Raw genomic sequence first — 17,281 nt, 5'->3', positions numbered from 1 at the left:
CAGCTTTTCTCTACAGGGATCATTTGTAATTTAGGTAGGGTATGTCATAATAATCACTAGCATCTATAAGATACTTTAAGGTTTGCAAAGCACTTTACAAATATTATCTCATTTGATCCTTACACAACAACCCTGGGAGGTAGGTACTGTTATTTTCTTCATTTTACAGATGCAGCCAGAAATTAAAGGACTCCTCCACAGTCAAACAGCTGTTATTGTTCAGTAATTTTTTTCAGCCATGTGTCTGACTCTTCATGGCCCCATTTGAGATTTTCTTGGCAAACATACTAAAGTGGTTTGTCATTTCCAGCTCATTTTATAAATGAGGAAATTAAAGCAAATAGGGTTAAGTGACTTGCCCAGGGTGACACAGCTAGGAAGCATCTGAGGTCAAATTTGAACTTTCTGATTTTACTGTTCCATCCAATTGATGGATGGAACCACAACTATTCATTAGTGAAACGGACTTCTGTGTAATGTAGTAAGCTCCTTATTACTGGAGATACTAAGATAGAGGGAGGAAAATGATACTGTTTCAGGATGTTATAGATGCTCTTCTTACAGTGAGTAAAAGATAGGACTAGATGAATTTTAAGGACCCTTCCAGTTAAAAATTCTGTATGGCCATCAAATCACTAGAAATAAGGGTCTCTAGAACCACTGATTACCAGCAAGTATTGTCTTAACCCCAGATGTTGAAACCTAACTAAACAAGCATCCTTTTGGAGATGGCTGCAGGATGCCAGCCCAGCATTGTTGGCATCAAGCATTAGTTATCTCTTCCATCATTCCACATAGGACAGATGTTCAAGGAAAGCTTAAATGGCCTCCTAGGCCCCTGACTCCCTCCAAACATATCTTTAACCCCTTTCTCTGCAGGAACACTCAGTAAATAGTACATCTAGGTCAATACTACAACTCAGGCCCTCTCCAAAACTTTATTCTTTATAAACAGGACAACCAAGTGTCGGTAGGTATCATAACTGATCTAACCACAGATACTTAGAGTGAGACACAGAACAATGGCAAGAACCTTGGACAGCGACTTAGCACATGCATCTACTACTTCTAGTTTCAGTTTTCCTGAAACCCATCAGAAGAAAGAGCTTAGACTAATTCATATTGAAAATTCTAAGATTCAGATGACATTCAAATGAGATGACATATATAAACTGCTTTGTAAACTTTAAAATACAATATAAATGTTAGTGTTATCATTATTATCATTATTATCTCATTTGGTCTTCCTCACAGTATTGGGAAATAGGATTGCTCTGAGGGAAACTGTTTTGTGAACTCTGAAATGCTAAATACACCTGAGTTATTATTATTCTGAGACTCAACTGTAGTTCTGTAAATCCCAGAATCCCAGACCCTTGTCAGAAAGTAAGGGATTAACTAGAGAGATGGGAATGAAGAGGCAAGAAAGAACAGAGTAGAGATCAAATATGCATCATTTTATCCTTGTTAAAATCCACTTAGTACCCCTGATGCTGCCTCAGCCCTGAGGCAGTCTTGAATATGTTTCTAATATACAATATTCAATAATCCATCTATAAAATGGGAATAACAAAATTTGTACTACTTATCTCAAAGGATTGTTATGAGAATCAAATGGGATAACAGCCACATTATTTATCTTTGTTTCTAATACTAAGATATTGCATTGTATACAATAGATATTTAGGAAGTAGTATCATATAATTTAATGAGTGAATGAATGAAATGCATATTGAATGTTTACTATGTGTACAGCACTGAGTTTAAATACAGAAAAGACAATCCTTAGTCCCAAAGAGATGTGGAATATTGGAGGGTGAGTGTATAGGGGCAGAAAACATAGTGAGGGTGTGTCATTTGAAAAAGTTATATGATTTGGGTTAATGGAACTCAGAACCAAGAGATCTGGGATTAAATTCCATTCCAGAGATGTGCTTTGTAAACCTTCAAGCATGTTAGAAATGAATGTCTTTGTTATTAATCATAAAGGAAGGGTGGACAAATAAGGACCCAAAGAATCATATATTTCCATGGCAAAAAAAAAATTGAAAGAAATAATGGTATGTGTATTTTAAAAAGAACTCCTGTTATATTTGCAAGTGATGGCTATTATTCTGATATGATTCTTATACTTCATCTACCCTTAATTAACAGTAATAATAAAAATGTTAATAGCATACTTGCGCTCCCATTTCCCATCTCCATCTACAATAGGGTAGGAAAGACATTAGATGCAGGCATATGACCTTTGAGAACTGTTTATGGCAAAAATGATCATACCTGCACCCCAAATAAACAACTGCTAACATTATCAGAGTCATAAGATAATTATTGAGGATCATGGAATCATTGGTTGGAACGCATCTTTTGATTGGCTCACACAGGCAGTAAGTAAACAAGCTGGCATTAAACTGACTTCATATCTAGTATTCTTAACCTGTCACTCTGCCTGTGAGCCAAGACTTCTTAACCTGAGGTCCAAGATTTCAGGGGTTCTACAAACTTGAATGGGAAAAATGGTAGCTCTATTTTCATTTACCAAAAGGAGTTATTAACCTGAGATTGGGTCTATGGATCTATTTCAAGGAATCTGTGAACTTGTATGAGGTTAAAAAAAATTTACTTCTTTATTTGACTTCTAATTGAAATTTAGCAATCCTTTCAAGTATTTAAAAACAGGATATTGAGAAAGGGTCCATCAACTTGCCCAACCTGCCACAGGGGCCTTTACACCCAGAAAAGACCCTCTGGTCTAGACAATGGAGGAAAAGGCAGTCTAAATAGATTTGAATTATTTCCAGGGACAGAGATAAAAACCCCTCACCTGTACATTCTCCTCCATTAAATTAAATTCAACATACACTGATTGAGGAACAAATGTATTTCAAGACTTTTTTGTGAAGATAATGAGCTTTGTTTTGAACATATGCATGTTTCAGGTGCTAGTGGGACACCCAAGTGGAACTATTGAATGCTTTTAACTTAAATTAGACATAACTTTGTGGAATTTTTAAATAGTCCTTAAAGTTTTGTGAAGTACTTTCTACACAGCAAATGTGCATGAAATAGGTAGTGATAATATTATTATTCCCATGCTGCAGGTGAAGGAACTGAAGCCTATGAAGATTAAGTGACTTGCCCATGGTGATGTAGCTAGTATGTATTTGAAGAAATAAATAAATTTACTAAGTTCCTACTACATGTGAGGAACAATGTTTGGCAATGGAGATAAATTCCAGTGCTTCTTTCTGTTAATTATTTCCTATTTCTCCTTGATATAGCTTGCTTATTTGTTTACATGTTGTCTCCTCCATTAGATTGTAAGTTTTTTGAGAATGGGGACATGTTTTGCCTCTTTTTGTATCCTCAGCACTTAGCATATTGCTTGATGCATTGTAGGTTCTAGTAAGTGTTTAGTAATTGACTGATAGAAATGAGAAACAGCAATTGCCCTCAGGTAGTTAGCATCCTAATAGGAAGAAGAAACACATATTGGGGAGTAGGGACCAGGGAAGAGAGTTTTCAGACAGAGAGGAGTAAGGATGACCAGTGGTATATAGATAATGCTATCTTCCTTTTATAATTGAGGAAACTGAGGCCTCTGGTCAAACAGAAACATCTCCACTGGCATCTTAGATCTCTTGTAATATAAAAAGGTTGGTGATAAAAGGAAGGAATCAAGGAAATAAGAAAGAGGATGTCTGTGGCTTCATGTACCGCCTTAGAGATTGCATCCCAGTGTAAGTAGAAAGAATGGACTCCTTTGGCTGTGTTAACATCTTTCTAGCTTCACTGATTCTCTCTCATGTGCTCCAGGCTAAGGTTAGACTGTTTGCTTCAATGGAGATGCCAAAACATTCAACCCTCCTGTCACCAGCACTGGTCTCCTTCGGTGCTAACAAGCACATTAGGAAACAGAAAGATGATGCCATTCTTGATGCTTGAGTCTCCTGACTTATATCAGGCCCCAATGTGATCATGTGTCTGTAAGAATTACAGTCATAATGAGGAGGAGGAAGAGAAGGAGAAAGAGAGAGGAGGAAGAAAAAAGAGGAGGAAGGGGATAAAGAGAAAGAAGAAGGGGAAGAAGGAAGAGGAAGGAGAAGGAAAAACAGAAAAGAGTAGGATTAAAAAGAAAAGAATAAGCTTTATTAAATTCCTCCTGTGAACAAGGTGCTGTGGCAAGAGCTTTATAAATATTATATCATTTGATCCTCATGAAAACTTTTCAAGGTAGATGCTATTCTTAAACCCATTATACCATTGAGGAAGTTGAGGCAAATAGAGGTTAAATGAATGACCCAGGGTCATACAGCTAATTATCTGAGGCAGATTTGAATTCAAGCCTTCCAGATTCCAGGCCCAGTGGTCTGTTGTTGTTCTAAATTGTCATCTATGTAACACTTCCCAATTTACAAAAAATTTTCTTCACCCACAGCCCTTTATATTATCGCCCTTTTTATAGATGAGGAAAATCAAGATTCAGAGAAATTAAGCAATTTGTCCAGAGTCATGTAGCTAATTTGTAAGAAGACATCAGTGTCTATAAGATAGGAAAGTCTGGGATAGGAAAGTTTCAGAGTTGTTAAAATCAATTATTTGTAAAGTACTTTGCAATGCATTATATAAATGCTAGCCATTTAAATCATGAGGACAGTAGTGATAAACATACTTCTTGACATCTCCATTCTCATAGAACCTGAGAATCAGAAGGGATAGCCAGGATAATATAGTATAACTCCAACCAAAAATTGTAGCTTTCCTCTCCATAACTCCAATAAATAACCTTCTATCTTCTCTTGAACAACCCCGTTGAAGTGGAAAGGTATGTCTCCCTACCTCAGGATGAAGCTCATTCCAGCTAGGGAAGCTCTGATGACTATTTAGGTGTGCTTATCACATAGGGAGCTCTTATTAAATTCATCTTCATTTATTCATTCATTGGGTGATTTGGAAACCATACTGAGACAAATAGGTGGAACTGATGCCCCGTATGTTTTATTGACTTGGCTTGTGATTCTCTCCCCAACCAGAAGTAAATGAATAAGTCACTTTCTCCAGAATTTAAAATTTACAAAGCACTCCCTTCATAACCAGCCTGTGAGGCAGAGAGTACAAATATACCTATTTTACAGATAAGACAATTACGACCCAAGTAAAGCATGAGAATTGCCCCTGGTCTAATAGCTATCAAGCAACAGAGCTGTGATTTAAATCCACACCTGCTGATTCCAAATCCTATTTTCTTCCCCTGCTCCCCCAAACTGCCGCAAGACCTGCCTCCTGTCTGTTTGTCACTCATGATTCAGCCCACTCCTTTGCTTTGCAGGTATGACAGCTTTGGCCGCCTAACAAATGTGACATTCCCCACTGGCCAGGTGAGCAGCTTCCGAAGTGACACGGACAGCTCAGTGCATGTCCAGGTAGAAACATCCAGCAAAGATGATGTGACGATAACCACCAACCTGTCAGCTTCTGGTGCCTTCTATACACTGCTACAAGGTGAGTCAAGGGTCTCGGTGGTCTCAAGGATGCTCAGGAAAAAAGAAGTGGGGGCAGCCCAGCAGGAAACACATCTCTTCTGTTAAGGAAGTTGGTTTCATAAGATTTGGACCTATTAGGGAGGAACCTTTGACATCATTCAGCTTCTACTCATTTTACAGAGGAAGAAACTTAGGGCCAGGGAGGAAGGAGATGATTTCCTTATGAGTTGGGATTTCAGATGCCACATTGATACCAAAATCTGTTCCTTTGAAAATTCTCTCTCATGGCTTGCATACACACACACACCCTCACAGAATCAGCCTAGCTCATGAATGGCTCAGACCAGTCTGAGTCCTGTAAATCCTCAGCCTGATACTTCTGAACAGTATCTCTCATGTGGCCCTGTCATGTTCTATTATCATCTGAACAAAGACTGAAGCATCCATTAGCTCCTAATCCAGCTGACCTTGTTACTCTGCCTTTCTAATGGCTTCCAGATTAAAGACACTTTCACACAGATGCAGACAGCAAGCACAAAAGGAAACAAGAATGCGTACTCCTAATTATGAAGGGGGTTTGACTTTGGAGAAGCCCCCTTCGCTACTTGTGTGGTTGGAGAAATCCAGAGGAAAAACTCTTCTGATCTAAGATGAATCACAATATTATTAAAATTCCATTATTATAGGTTCATAAATATAGAACTAGAAAAAGACCAACGAGTTCAACCACTTCATTTTACAGGTGTAGAAATTGAGGACCAGAGAAGTTAAAGGAATTAGCCAGGGTCACACAGCTAATGAAGCCTTGGATCAGAGTTCAAATGTGACCTCAGACACTTACTAGCTGTGTGACCAAGTCACTTAACCTTTCTCTGTCTCAATTTCCTAATAAAAATAGCACTTACTTCCCAGTGTTACTGTGAGAATGCAATAAGAGCAGTAGTAATAATTATCTGAGGTTGGATTTGAGCTTATGTCTTCCCTGACCACTTAGTCTAATGGCTCTAAGCATTATGTTTTTCATTCCTATCATTAATATAACCTTTCACCATTTACGAAGGATTTTCAGATCCATTATTTAATAGGATCCTCACAATACTCCCATTTTACAGATGAGGAAGCAGAGGCTCAGAAAAGGGCTATGACTTGTCCAAAGTCACAAGGTAGAAAATGACGTAGATGTGAGCAGTCCTAGATCTTCTAACCCTGAGTTTTCCATTCATTCTAGTAACTTCTTAGCTTCTCCTTCAAAATCTATCTTGACAACAGCCACATCCATGCCCATGGATGTAAAGTTTACCTTCTTTTATTTTCACCACACTGTCTTCTCACCCCACAGTATATTTGACAAAATTTGAGATTTTTTGAAGTCAGAAAACCCTGGGTTTGAAATCCTTCTCTGCTCTTTGCCAGCTGTGTGATTTGGAGCAAAGTTGCCCTGATCTCGTTTTCCTTATCTATAAAATAAGGGGAGTCATTTATGTGAACTTGATAATTGCATTCTAACTTTAAATCTATGACCATGTAATGTAAGTTACTAATCAGAAAAGACTATATTTAATCAAATTTTTCTAGGAAAAAAGACTTTCTTATATCACTAACCTTAATGAGTAAGTAGCTTTCTTTTTGCAGATGACACCTAACCAGTCTTTTAAAACTGTGGTTGCTTGGCTTTTATGTTTTTATGTTTTAGTTTTTTGTTTTTTCCGATCTGTCTTTCTCTGGCTCTATATAGAAAGTAGTTAACAGTCATTCAAAGTAAAATTTTAAATTCTGATGAAAATATTGGAAATGTATTTTATCATTTATTTTTTATCTATCATCTATCTATGATAGAGTCTCAAACAGTGATGACTATAGAAAAGGTCCTAAATAAACAAATCATAGAATGCTAGATCTGGAAGCATACTTATAAGACAGATTATAAGAACAAAGGAAATTGAAATTTATCACCAGGAAGAATCTTTGACTGTAAAATGTTTAAATATTATGTAGAGGACATAGAATTTTAGAACATAGAATACAAGAACACAAAAATTAGAAATTTAGAATTGGGAGGAACCTTTGACATTAAATATAGGGCATAGGATTTTGGAACACAAATATAGAATACAAAATATTAGGACATGATCTGAGAGAAAAGATAATATAATTGAGTAATAGACCTAGAATTGTGAACCTCAGATTAAATCCTATCTCAGACATTTTCTAAGTATGTGGTTACTAGCAAGTCACTTAATTTCTTAAAATTCCCATTTCCAGTTGTAAAATGAGGATAATAATACTATCATTGCTATCTATTTAACAAGTTGTAAAGAAAGAGTTTTCAAACTTGAAAATCACACACACAGGCAAGGAACTAGATGGCACAGTGGATAGAGGGCTGGACTATAATCAGGAAGACCTGAAGGAAATGACAAGCCACTCCAATATCTTTTACAAGAAAGCCCTAAATGGAGTCATGGAGAGTCAGACATGACAAACAAAGTCCTAGCGGGAGTGTCTAGGTGGCACAGAGGATAGAGCACCGGCCCTGGAGTCAAGAGTACCTGAATTCAAATCCAGCATCAGACATTTAATAATTACCTAACTGTGTGGCCTTGGGCAAGCCACTTAACCCCTTTGCCTTGGGAAAAAAAACTTGGGGAAAAAAAAGGAAAAGAAGTCCTAGCAATATTCTATCCAGCTAGATCTATATGTGTGTGTATATTTGTGTGTATATATATATATGTATATATATATATATATATATATATATATATATATACACATGTGTCTTTATAGGTGTAGATATATAGTTGATACTACTATAGAAAGTGAGAATAGAAGGAACCTCCAAAAATCATCAAGCCCTGGAGTTCTTAATCTTTGATTTTTGAAATTTGTTTTTGTTAATAATTCAGTAACTATATAACAATATAATTGGTTTCCTTTTTAATCCTATGTATTTTATTTTTTCACATAACCTTATTCTAAGAAGTCCCTAAGCTTCACTTAAGCCAAAGATGTCTAGGACACAAAAAAGGTTAAAAACTCCTAATCTAGATCCCTTGTTTGACAGGTAAGATTCTGAAGCCTAGAGGATTAAAGTGATTTGTGCAAGGCTCTATAGGACCTATAGAATTAGAAAATCCTGAGTTCAAATTCTGACTCACAAGCTTACTAATTGTGTGACCCTAAATAAATCACTTAACCTCTATTTGCCTTTTCTCATCTGTAAAATGAGGGGGATCATAGTACCTTCCTCCTTGGATTGAGGTAAGGATCAAATAAGGCAATATCTGTAAAGCACTTTGTAAACTTAAAGCCCTATATAATTTCTAGTTATTCAATGTATTATTAAGTAGCAAATTAATGGTAGGACCAGGGCACTAATTCTTTCCATTATCCTTCATTGCCATTTGTTGATTGATTAATTGCTCAATGGCTATTTGAATTATTATCCAATTAGTTTAAAATCCACCTGGCATTGATACCCCATGCTACCTGTTTCAGCATAACTTAACTTCTCTCTCTCTCTCTCTCTCTCTCTCTCTCTCTCTCTCTCTCTCTCTCTCTCTCTCTCTCTCTCCCATTCCCACAGACCAAGTACGAAACAGCTACTATCTAGGAGCTGATGGCTCTCTGAGGCTGATGCTAGCCAATGGGATGGAAGTGGCCTTACAGACTGAACCCCACCTTTTGGCTGGCACCGTCAACCCCACAGTAGGCAAGAGGAATGTGACACTGCCCATTGACAATGGTCTCAATCTTGTGGAATGGAGACAACGCAAAGAGCAGGCCAGGGGCCAGGTCACTGTCTTTGGACGCCGGCTACGGGTAAGAAAGTAGATCCTTGGAGTTGAAGGTGAAAGGGACCTTGGAGACTAGTTCAAACTATGAATTTTACAGAAGAGGAAAATAAGGGCCAGAAAGGTGTTAGAATTAAAATGCCCTGAGTTTGAATTTAGCCTTACACACTTACTTGCTATGTGATCTGGACAAAGTTATTAACCTTTTTTCTGCCTAAATCTCCTCTTCCGTAAAATGAAGATTAAGCTAGCACCTATTTCCTTAGACTTGCTGTAAAGATTAAATGAGATAACACTTATAAAGCACTTCACAATCCTTAAAATGTTTTATAAACTCTAGCTGTTGTTATTGGTTGTTATGAATAGGAATTACTGATGAATATCATCAATAATTAAGTGATGATATATTATTATTAATAATTATTATATTAAGTGACCTCACCCTGGAACCAGGATGAAGTAGGTTTCTCTAACTACAAAACAAGGTCTCTTTCTTCCAGACTTTATTTCTCTGGGATCAGTGAGTTATGTTTAAAATTATTTTTATAACTGAATTTCATTATATTTATTTTCCTTTGTCATCCTTTATTTTTGATTTATACATTCAAAAATATGATACTGATAAGGTGCACAGGCTTCTCTCATGTGCCAAAAGAGACCCATGGTATGTAAAAGGATAAGAACCTCTGCTCTGAAAGGTACTTAGTTTTGTACAATCATATCCAATTAGCCAATAAACTTTTACCAGTTACTGTACTGAATGCTGGGGATACAAAGAAAAGTGAAAAACAACTCTTGCTCTCAAGAAGTTTCAATGAGAGAAACAACCTGCAAATGATTATGTACAAGCAGGATATCAACAGAATAAACTGAAGATGGTCACCATTGAGCCAAAAGAGAGACCCATGGGTGAGCCATGATGAAGTTTTGTTTTTGAGCATTTTGAGTTTGACATGGTGGCAGAATTTTGATTGAGGTCTCTTGGAAGGTCACTAAAAAATGCTGGGATGTAGTCCAGAAGTTGGAGGAGGGCTGAAGATATAAATGTGGGAGTCATCTGTATAAATGAGATAATTAGAACCACAGGAAAGAGTATAGAGGTAGACAGGAAGGCAGCCTGGGACATTGACTCAGAGGATGCTGAGGCTTAGGGAGCAAGAGATAATGACCCAGTGAAGGAGACTGAGAAAGAGTGTGACCCAAGAGGATAAAGGAAAATGAGAGAGGAAGATCCCAGAGTCTAAGAAAGGGAATAGACTATATAGAAAAAGGGACTAGGTCAGTAGTGTCAAATGCAAGAAAGTTCAACCAGAATGAACACTGAGAAGAGGCTTAAGTTAAAAAAAAGGATCATAAATAAAGGACATTAAAGGTCATCTAGTACAGCCCCCTCCCCATTTTACAGATGAGGAAGCTGAAGTCCAGAGAGACAAAACATCCAGCTCTCTTTCTATAGTCATTATTAACCTTTGCAAAAGTTGTTTCAGCCACAGAGGATGTTGAAGCCAGATTGCAAGGGTTTGAGAAGAGAATAGGGAGGTGAGACACTCAGATCATCTAGGGGCAATGATATTTTTTAGGAGTTTATCAGTGAAAAAGAGCAAAGGATGAAGAACACAATTGAAAAGATTGAAAATCATAGGACGAACCTTTTGTTTTTGTTTTCTGAATAGAGATATGAACATTTTTTTTATGGAATAAGGGAGAAATTGCAGGTGAAGAATGATTATTGGGGGAAGTCCCAAGAGTAGGAGCCAGGAAACAGCCACAGTGAATGGTTAGCTTTGGCTCCAACTCTTAATATCTGTGCATTCCAGAGAAACAACTCCTTCCCTCAGCCTTAGTTTCCTTATCTGTAAAACAGCATTTCAAATACTTTTTCTCCTTAATGAATTTGGTGCAGAAAGTACTTGGTAAAACTCTAAGTGCCACATTAATGTGAATTGTTGTTCTTTTTATTAATATTGCTGTTGTCTATGTTACTGTAACTATTCATGCCTTCAATGAGGTTTTCATTCAGGTGGTCTTCAAGATTTCTTCCAACTTCTATGATTCTAAGATGGCTAGAAAATCATGGCCACCAAGACTATTGTCTGAAATTAAAATGTTACTGAGGGCAGGTGAAGAGGGAGCCATCTCAATAACATAACTCATTTTTACAGGTGGGAACTTTTTAATAAAGAAGGATGTAAAATAATCTCTCTGCTGCCTAGCACAGTTCCCAAGTTATCTGCTTAATTCAATTTTATTTATTCAGCCACAGAGCTGACTCACAGTCTAGCAAGAGCCCTAATAAGAGATAAGCACTCCCACCCTCATCTCTGAAGCAGCGGTCAGTCATGGCTGGACATTACAGATGAGTCTTGAAGGATGACATAGCTAATGGTCCCCTCCACTAATAGAAGCCATCCCACCCCACCCAGCATCCTCAGTGACTCCATCATGAGCCCAACCCCTGCCTCCTGTGTTCTCAGCATCAATACTTATACCTCGTGGAAATTCTCTGCAATGATATTTTTTATCTCCACAATTGTTTCTGATTACCCCTGGGAAGACAGCCTTATTACAGTGGTGCCATCCTGGTCTCTACAGTTAGACTTGTCTCAGCATTTTCATTATAAATCCTCATTTTCAAGGCTTTGTAACTTGGACAGACAGAGACTGGGGGTAGGAGTGAGCAGGAGAATGCCATACATACATCTTTGCCTACTTGGAACTGCGCTTATGCCATTTTTCTAAGTAGGGGAACTCAATAGAGAGAATGGAGGATTAACAAATTGGGAAAGGTTTGGTATATTCTTTTGAGATTCCAAAAAGGCCCTGTTTTAAATGGGTGTAGAGCAAGGGAATCAAGGGGAATTTCTTTAGAAGGGAAAATTTTAAACACTAAATTTTCCTACCAAGCAGGGTTAAGATGACTGAAGAGATGACTGTGGTGGGAAACCAAGTATTAGAATCTGTGACTAGATCTACCTCCTATCCTTAAACCAATTAAAAAGCAATTCAACCTGATAGTTGTCTTGCTCCTTTAAGGTCATGTGGTATAATTTATCACTATTAGTTATCCTTTTTTTTCTTTTTAAAGCAAGAGAGTATAGTGGAAAGTGCATTGAGTGGAATGAGAAGACCTTGGTTTAATCCATGATTTTGACAATTAATAACTTTGAAGTGATCTCAGACCTCTGTTTCCTCATTTTTAAAAATGAAAGGGCTAGAATAGATCATCTCTAAAGTCTCATGGGAGTCCCATGACTCTAAGGGGGGCACTAAGTAGAAATCTTAGGGGTAAAAAGATTTTTTTTTTTACCAACCCTCAGGACAAATACTGAACAGAAGTGGGAGTTATCATTGTTAGGTCCCTATAGAAATATTCCCAGCCATTTCTTTAAAGAGCATCCCCAAAGGGAATTTGGAAAAGTCATTAGGGATGGTTCCTCCAGTCACTGCCAAGAAAACCTGCACAGAGACTGATGACCCTGCCCACATCCCCAGGATCAGCAGATGATTTGAGCAGTCCAGTTCCCTTCCAGAACATTGCACCAGCATGCAATTCAATTTCCTTTGAAAGCCAAAAAAGCAAGGGATCCCAAAGGAATAACAGTAAATCACAGTTTTCAGATTTTAATAAAGAAATAGAATTTTGCATCCTATTTCTGTATTTATGACAAACCCCATAGGTTTCAGTCTTTGCCACTAGTGACATGCTGCACAGGGACCTGCAACTTAAACACTGGGACCTGACTATAATTTCCCAGCAGGATACATGAGGTCTTTTGGTTCATTTCCCCCCCTTACATTAGCCCCTGATTCTCTGATAACTATTACATAAACTCCCTAATGAAGAGATGAGATTGATTTAAAGAGTGCTGGGCTTTGGAATCCCATGATGTGAATTTAAGTTTTATTCTTTACCAGACTTAAGGCCTTGCAGAAATCCTAAGCCTCCATGAGCCTTAAGTTTCTCAGCTGAAAAGAGCAGTAAAAATCTTTGCACTGCCCACTTCAGTACTCTTTGTAAACTAGAACATGCTATAGAAATGTAGAATAATACTATAGCTATTGGATTTGCAATAGAATACTGCAAGAATATTGGGTTGCAAGACCTTAGGTCTGGGTTTGAGTTCCAGAACAATTAATAAATTGCCAAATATCATGCCTTGGAGGCAAGACCTTCTAGCTCCAAAATGCTATATTATTTTAGAATTCCAAGGTCCCTTCTTTCATTCTGTGACTTTAACTCTAAAGATGCTAAGGAATTTGAACTCTTGATGATGTACAAAGAGTATAAGGTGTGGAGTCAGAAGACTAGAATTGATATCCCAGATCTTTCTGGATCACTGTTTCTACTTCTAAAAATGAAGGCATCTGTCTAAATGGACATTTTCCCTTCTAATGTTCTAATAAACATGTCATTATCCTAATCATCAGAACTAAAATTTATTTATTGCTTGAAGTTTTGCAGAGCTCTTTACATAGGTTAATTCATTTTGTCCTCACAACTACTCTGAGATATAGGTGCTGTTATTATTTCCATTTTGCAGATGAGAAAACAAAGTCTAAAAAAAAGGTTAAGTGATTTGCCCAGAGTCCCACATCTAATGTCTGAGGTTGAATTCAGAATCAGGTCTTCTTGAATCTAAGGTCATCACTCTATCCACAATACACCTGGTTAGCAAATATTCTATTTTTAAGGCCCCTTTCTACCTATAATGTTTCTGTGTCCCGTTTCATAATATTCTATATTCTAGGTCTCTAATATGTTGTGCTCTAAGATCATTTCTAGATTCAACAGTCTTGGAATTGAAAGTCTCACTAATTTCTCTCTTCACCATTTCTGCAGGTTCACAACCGAAACCTTCTGTCCCTGGACTTTGATCGAGTTACTCGGACAGAGAAGATCTATGATGACCACCGGAAGTTCACACTTCGGATCCTATATGATCAGGCTGGGAGGCCCAGTCTCTGGTCCCCCAGCAGCAGACTGAATGGTGTCAATGTGACCTATTCCCCAAGTGGCCATATTGCTGGCATCCAGAGGGGCACCATGTCAGAAAGGATGGAGTATGACCAGGCAGGCCGTATCACATCCAGAATCTTTGCTGATGGGAAGTCCTGGAGCTACACTTACCTTGAAAAGGCAAGATCTTCTTCACTGACCTCTTCTAGGGAGGTTCTAAGGTCGATCTGATGACAGGGGCACACTTTGCAAAAGCTATGATTCAGAGGAAAATGTACTTCATAAGAAGATCTGCTTCTTCCTAGATTATAGCTCAGGGTGGTGCCCATAGTACAAACTTATCTTCCTGATTGCAAACCTGGCCTTAGATTTAGATTAGCTATATGACCCTGGATAAATCACTTAACCCTGTTGCTTTGGTTTCCTCATCTGCAAAATGAGTTTGAAAAGGACATGGTAAAACCACTTCAGTATCTTTGCCAACAAAAAAAAAAAAGAGTCATGAAGACTCAGACACAACTGAAAAATGATTAACAAGAGCTTATGTGACCATTAGCAAGTAACTTAACTTGTTAAGCCTTTTTTTATTTTGGGTAATAGATAGTATTTTTATAGTATTTTAAGGTTTGCAAAAGACTGCCCCTGTGTTCTCTCATTTGATAATATTTCTACTACTTAGTTTTTAAAGCTGTTGGAAAGAAGATATTTTAAAAACTTTAAAGAACAATTGAAATATGAGCAATTATCCCTTCATTAATTCTTCAGGTGTTAAATTGTTTGATGAAAGAAATATGGCTTAGCAAAAAGAGTATTGGACTTAGAGTCAGGGCATCTAGATTCAAATTCTGTCCATAATAATTAATCATCTTTGTAACGTAGGGCAAATCTCTTCATGTTAATGGACCTCAGCTTCCTCATCCCTAAAATGAGAATTAATAATAATAGTAGTAGTAGTAGTAGTAGTAGTAGTAGTAGTAGTAGTAGCAGCTATACTACCTATCTACCTCATGATGTTATGAAAAAAAAAACACTTTGCAAACTTCCAAACAATCTTTAAATGAGTTATTGTCTTGATGGTAGTAGTTATCATTGTTTCTTGAGCATCTAAATTGAACATAACCCAGCTCTGTGTTGAGCACTGGGGGAGATAAACCAGTGAAGTAAAACCCAGTCCCAGCACATTTGGTGCTTAAGTTCTAGTTGGAGTTGGGGGATAAGTCATGGACTAGCTCACGGGTAGGGAACCTCTAGTCCACTGACCTTTTTGGTATGGTGTTACCAAGTTACAGGTGAGACTCAAAATCCAATAAATTTAGCAGCATTGGGGGTGAATTAATTAAATGTTTGGACAAATAAAGTCCATAAATGATGTTAAAAATATCCAAATGTTCCTTGGAAGAAAAAAGATTTCCCTCCCCCTCCCCTGATCTCAGTGAACATACTATAAATTTAAGAATGAGAGGTACAAAGAGAACCAAGGGAGGAATCACAAACACGAGGAACCTTTAACAAATTTAATTGCCCTTGTCAGAGAAGAGAACAGTTTTGATGCTGTTGGTTTAGAAAAACAGTGTTTGTGTGTGTGTGTGTGTGTGTGTGTGTGCCCATTCTCTCTTAGTAGTTGATATTTAGTTAGTTTTCAGTTATGTACAATTCTTTCTGACCATTTTGAATTTTTTCTGGAAAAAATACTGCATTGATTTACCATTTCCTTCTCCAGCTTATTTTATAGACAAGAAGACTGAGGCAAATAGGGTTAAATGATTTATCTAAGGTCACACAGCAAGTTAGTTTCTGAATATGAACTTGAACTCAGGTCCTCCTAACTCCAGGACTGCTACTGTCCATTGCACCACCTAGATACTCCTCTTAAGGCTTATGTCAAAAAAGTAAAATCCAAGTAAACCTCTCAGAGAAGCATGGACATCCCTCCCAAGAGACTCATCTGGAGGCACTGAAAAAGAAATGAATTTTTAAGCCTTCAAAATCTTCACAAAGAAGAATCACCATCCATTGCTGATAGTAGTATCACCTTCAGAATTAGAAACCATTTTAACTCATTAAAAGGAAAAATGCCCTAAGAATCAAAGATTTTGTCCAGTAAAATGTGCTCCCTTAATGCAATATGGGCAGTATCAAGAGCACTAGGTTTGAAGTCAGGATTTGATTTGTAAGGTCACAGAGAGACTGGAGATATTCAGACTGGGGGGTCATTTATGGTGAAACTATAGAGAAATCTCCTGCCAAGAAGATGGGATCTCTTCTAATTTAGAGATTCTTTAAACCTGTGATTTACTCACGGGGAATGGGAAAGAATGTACTTGCCTGGATTTTAAAAGTTAAACTGGACAACATGAGGGTCTGGAGGAGGCAACTTTTCTTTGCTCAGTCTTGAGCAACCCATGTTTAGCACTCTTCTGTTCTTTGCCTCCCCACCTTGTACTTATCTCTGGGAATTTGTCTTGGTTAAAGTTGACCTTAGGAGACCACATGGAGCATTGATTGATACCAATATTCTTTCACAAAACATTTATCAGTTGTATAATGTGTCCAGAACACTATTCTGGCCCACGGATGAAGTACAATGTTTAACCAAGGCAAAGAACTTGCTCTCACAGAGTGGAAGACTTCCAATATGTGGAAGACTTCCAACATGTGGAAGACTAATAAGCAAACATGAACAACCAAAATCCACAATATAATTTGATAGGTTTATGAGAGGCACAAGCAGAAAACTAAGCATAGTCTGAAAATGAAAGACTCATTCCTGAGAGGAGAGTTCATGATAGGCTTCCTAGAAGAAATTACATTAGCTTGTCTTTCATTTATTCATTCAACAAACATTTGTTATTTGTGTCCTTTCCATAGAAGATTGTGCTAGGTAGTCAGCTAGATTTAAAAAAAAATTAGATAAGACATGGTCCCTGCCTCATGTTGCTCACACCCCAGTAGGAGGATGAGATCGGCATATATAGCTAAAATACAAAAGATCACATAAAAGAAGTATAAAATGAAGTGCTATGTGATGCCAGAGGGGACCAAGGACCATG

At 37.5% G+C, this 17,281-nt stretch overlaps 1 protein-coding gene across 7 annotated transcripts in view; it reads left to right on the top strand.

Annotated features, from left to right (window-relative positions):
- TENM4 (teneurin transmembrane protein 4) overlaps positions 1 to 17,281 on the top strand; it is a 1,252,272-nt gene that overhangs the window by 1,214,206 nt on the left and 20,785 nt on the right. For all 7 annotated transcript variants that reach the window (XM_074216997.1, XM_074217000.1, XM_074216995.1 and 4 more), the window contains 3 exons: positions 5,330 to 5,502; positions 9,067 to 9,302; positions 14,115 to 14,411. In XM_074216997.1, coding sequence (XP_074073098.1) covers positions 5,330 to 5,502; positions 9,067 to 9,302; positions 14,115 to 14,411 — 706 coding nt within the window. The remainder of the gene's footprint in view (positions 1 to 5,329; positions 5,503 to 9,066; positions 9,303 to 14,114; positions 14,412 to 17,281) is intronic.

Source organism: Macrotis lagotis, chromosome 1 (genome assembly GCF_037893015.1).
Source record: "Macrotis lagotis isolate mMagLag1 chromosome 1, bilby.v1.9.chrom.fasta, whole genome shotgun sequence".
NCBI lineage: Eukaryota > Metazoa > Chordata > Mammalia > Peramelemorphia > Peramelidae > Macrotis > Macrotis lagotis.
The sequence above is the reverse complement of the archived record's forward strand: the minus strand, read 5'-3'. Positions and strand labels throughout refer to the sequence as shown.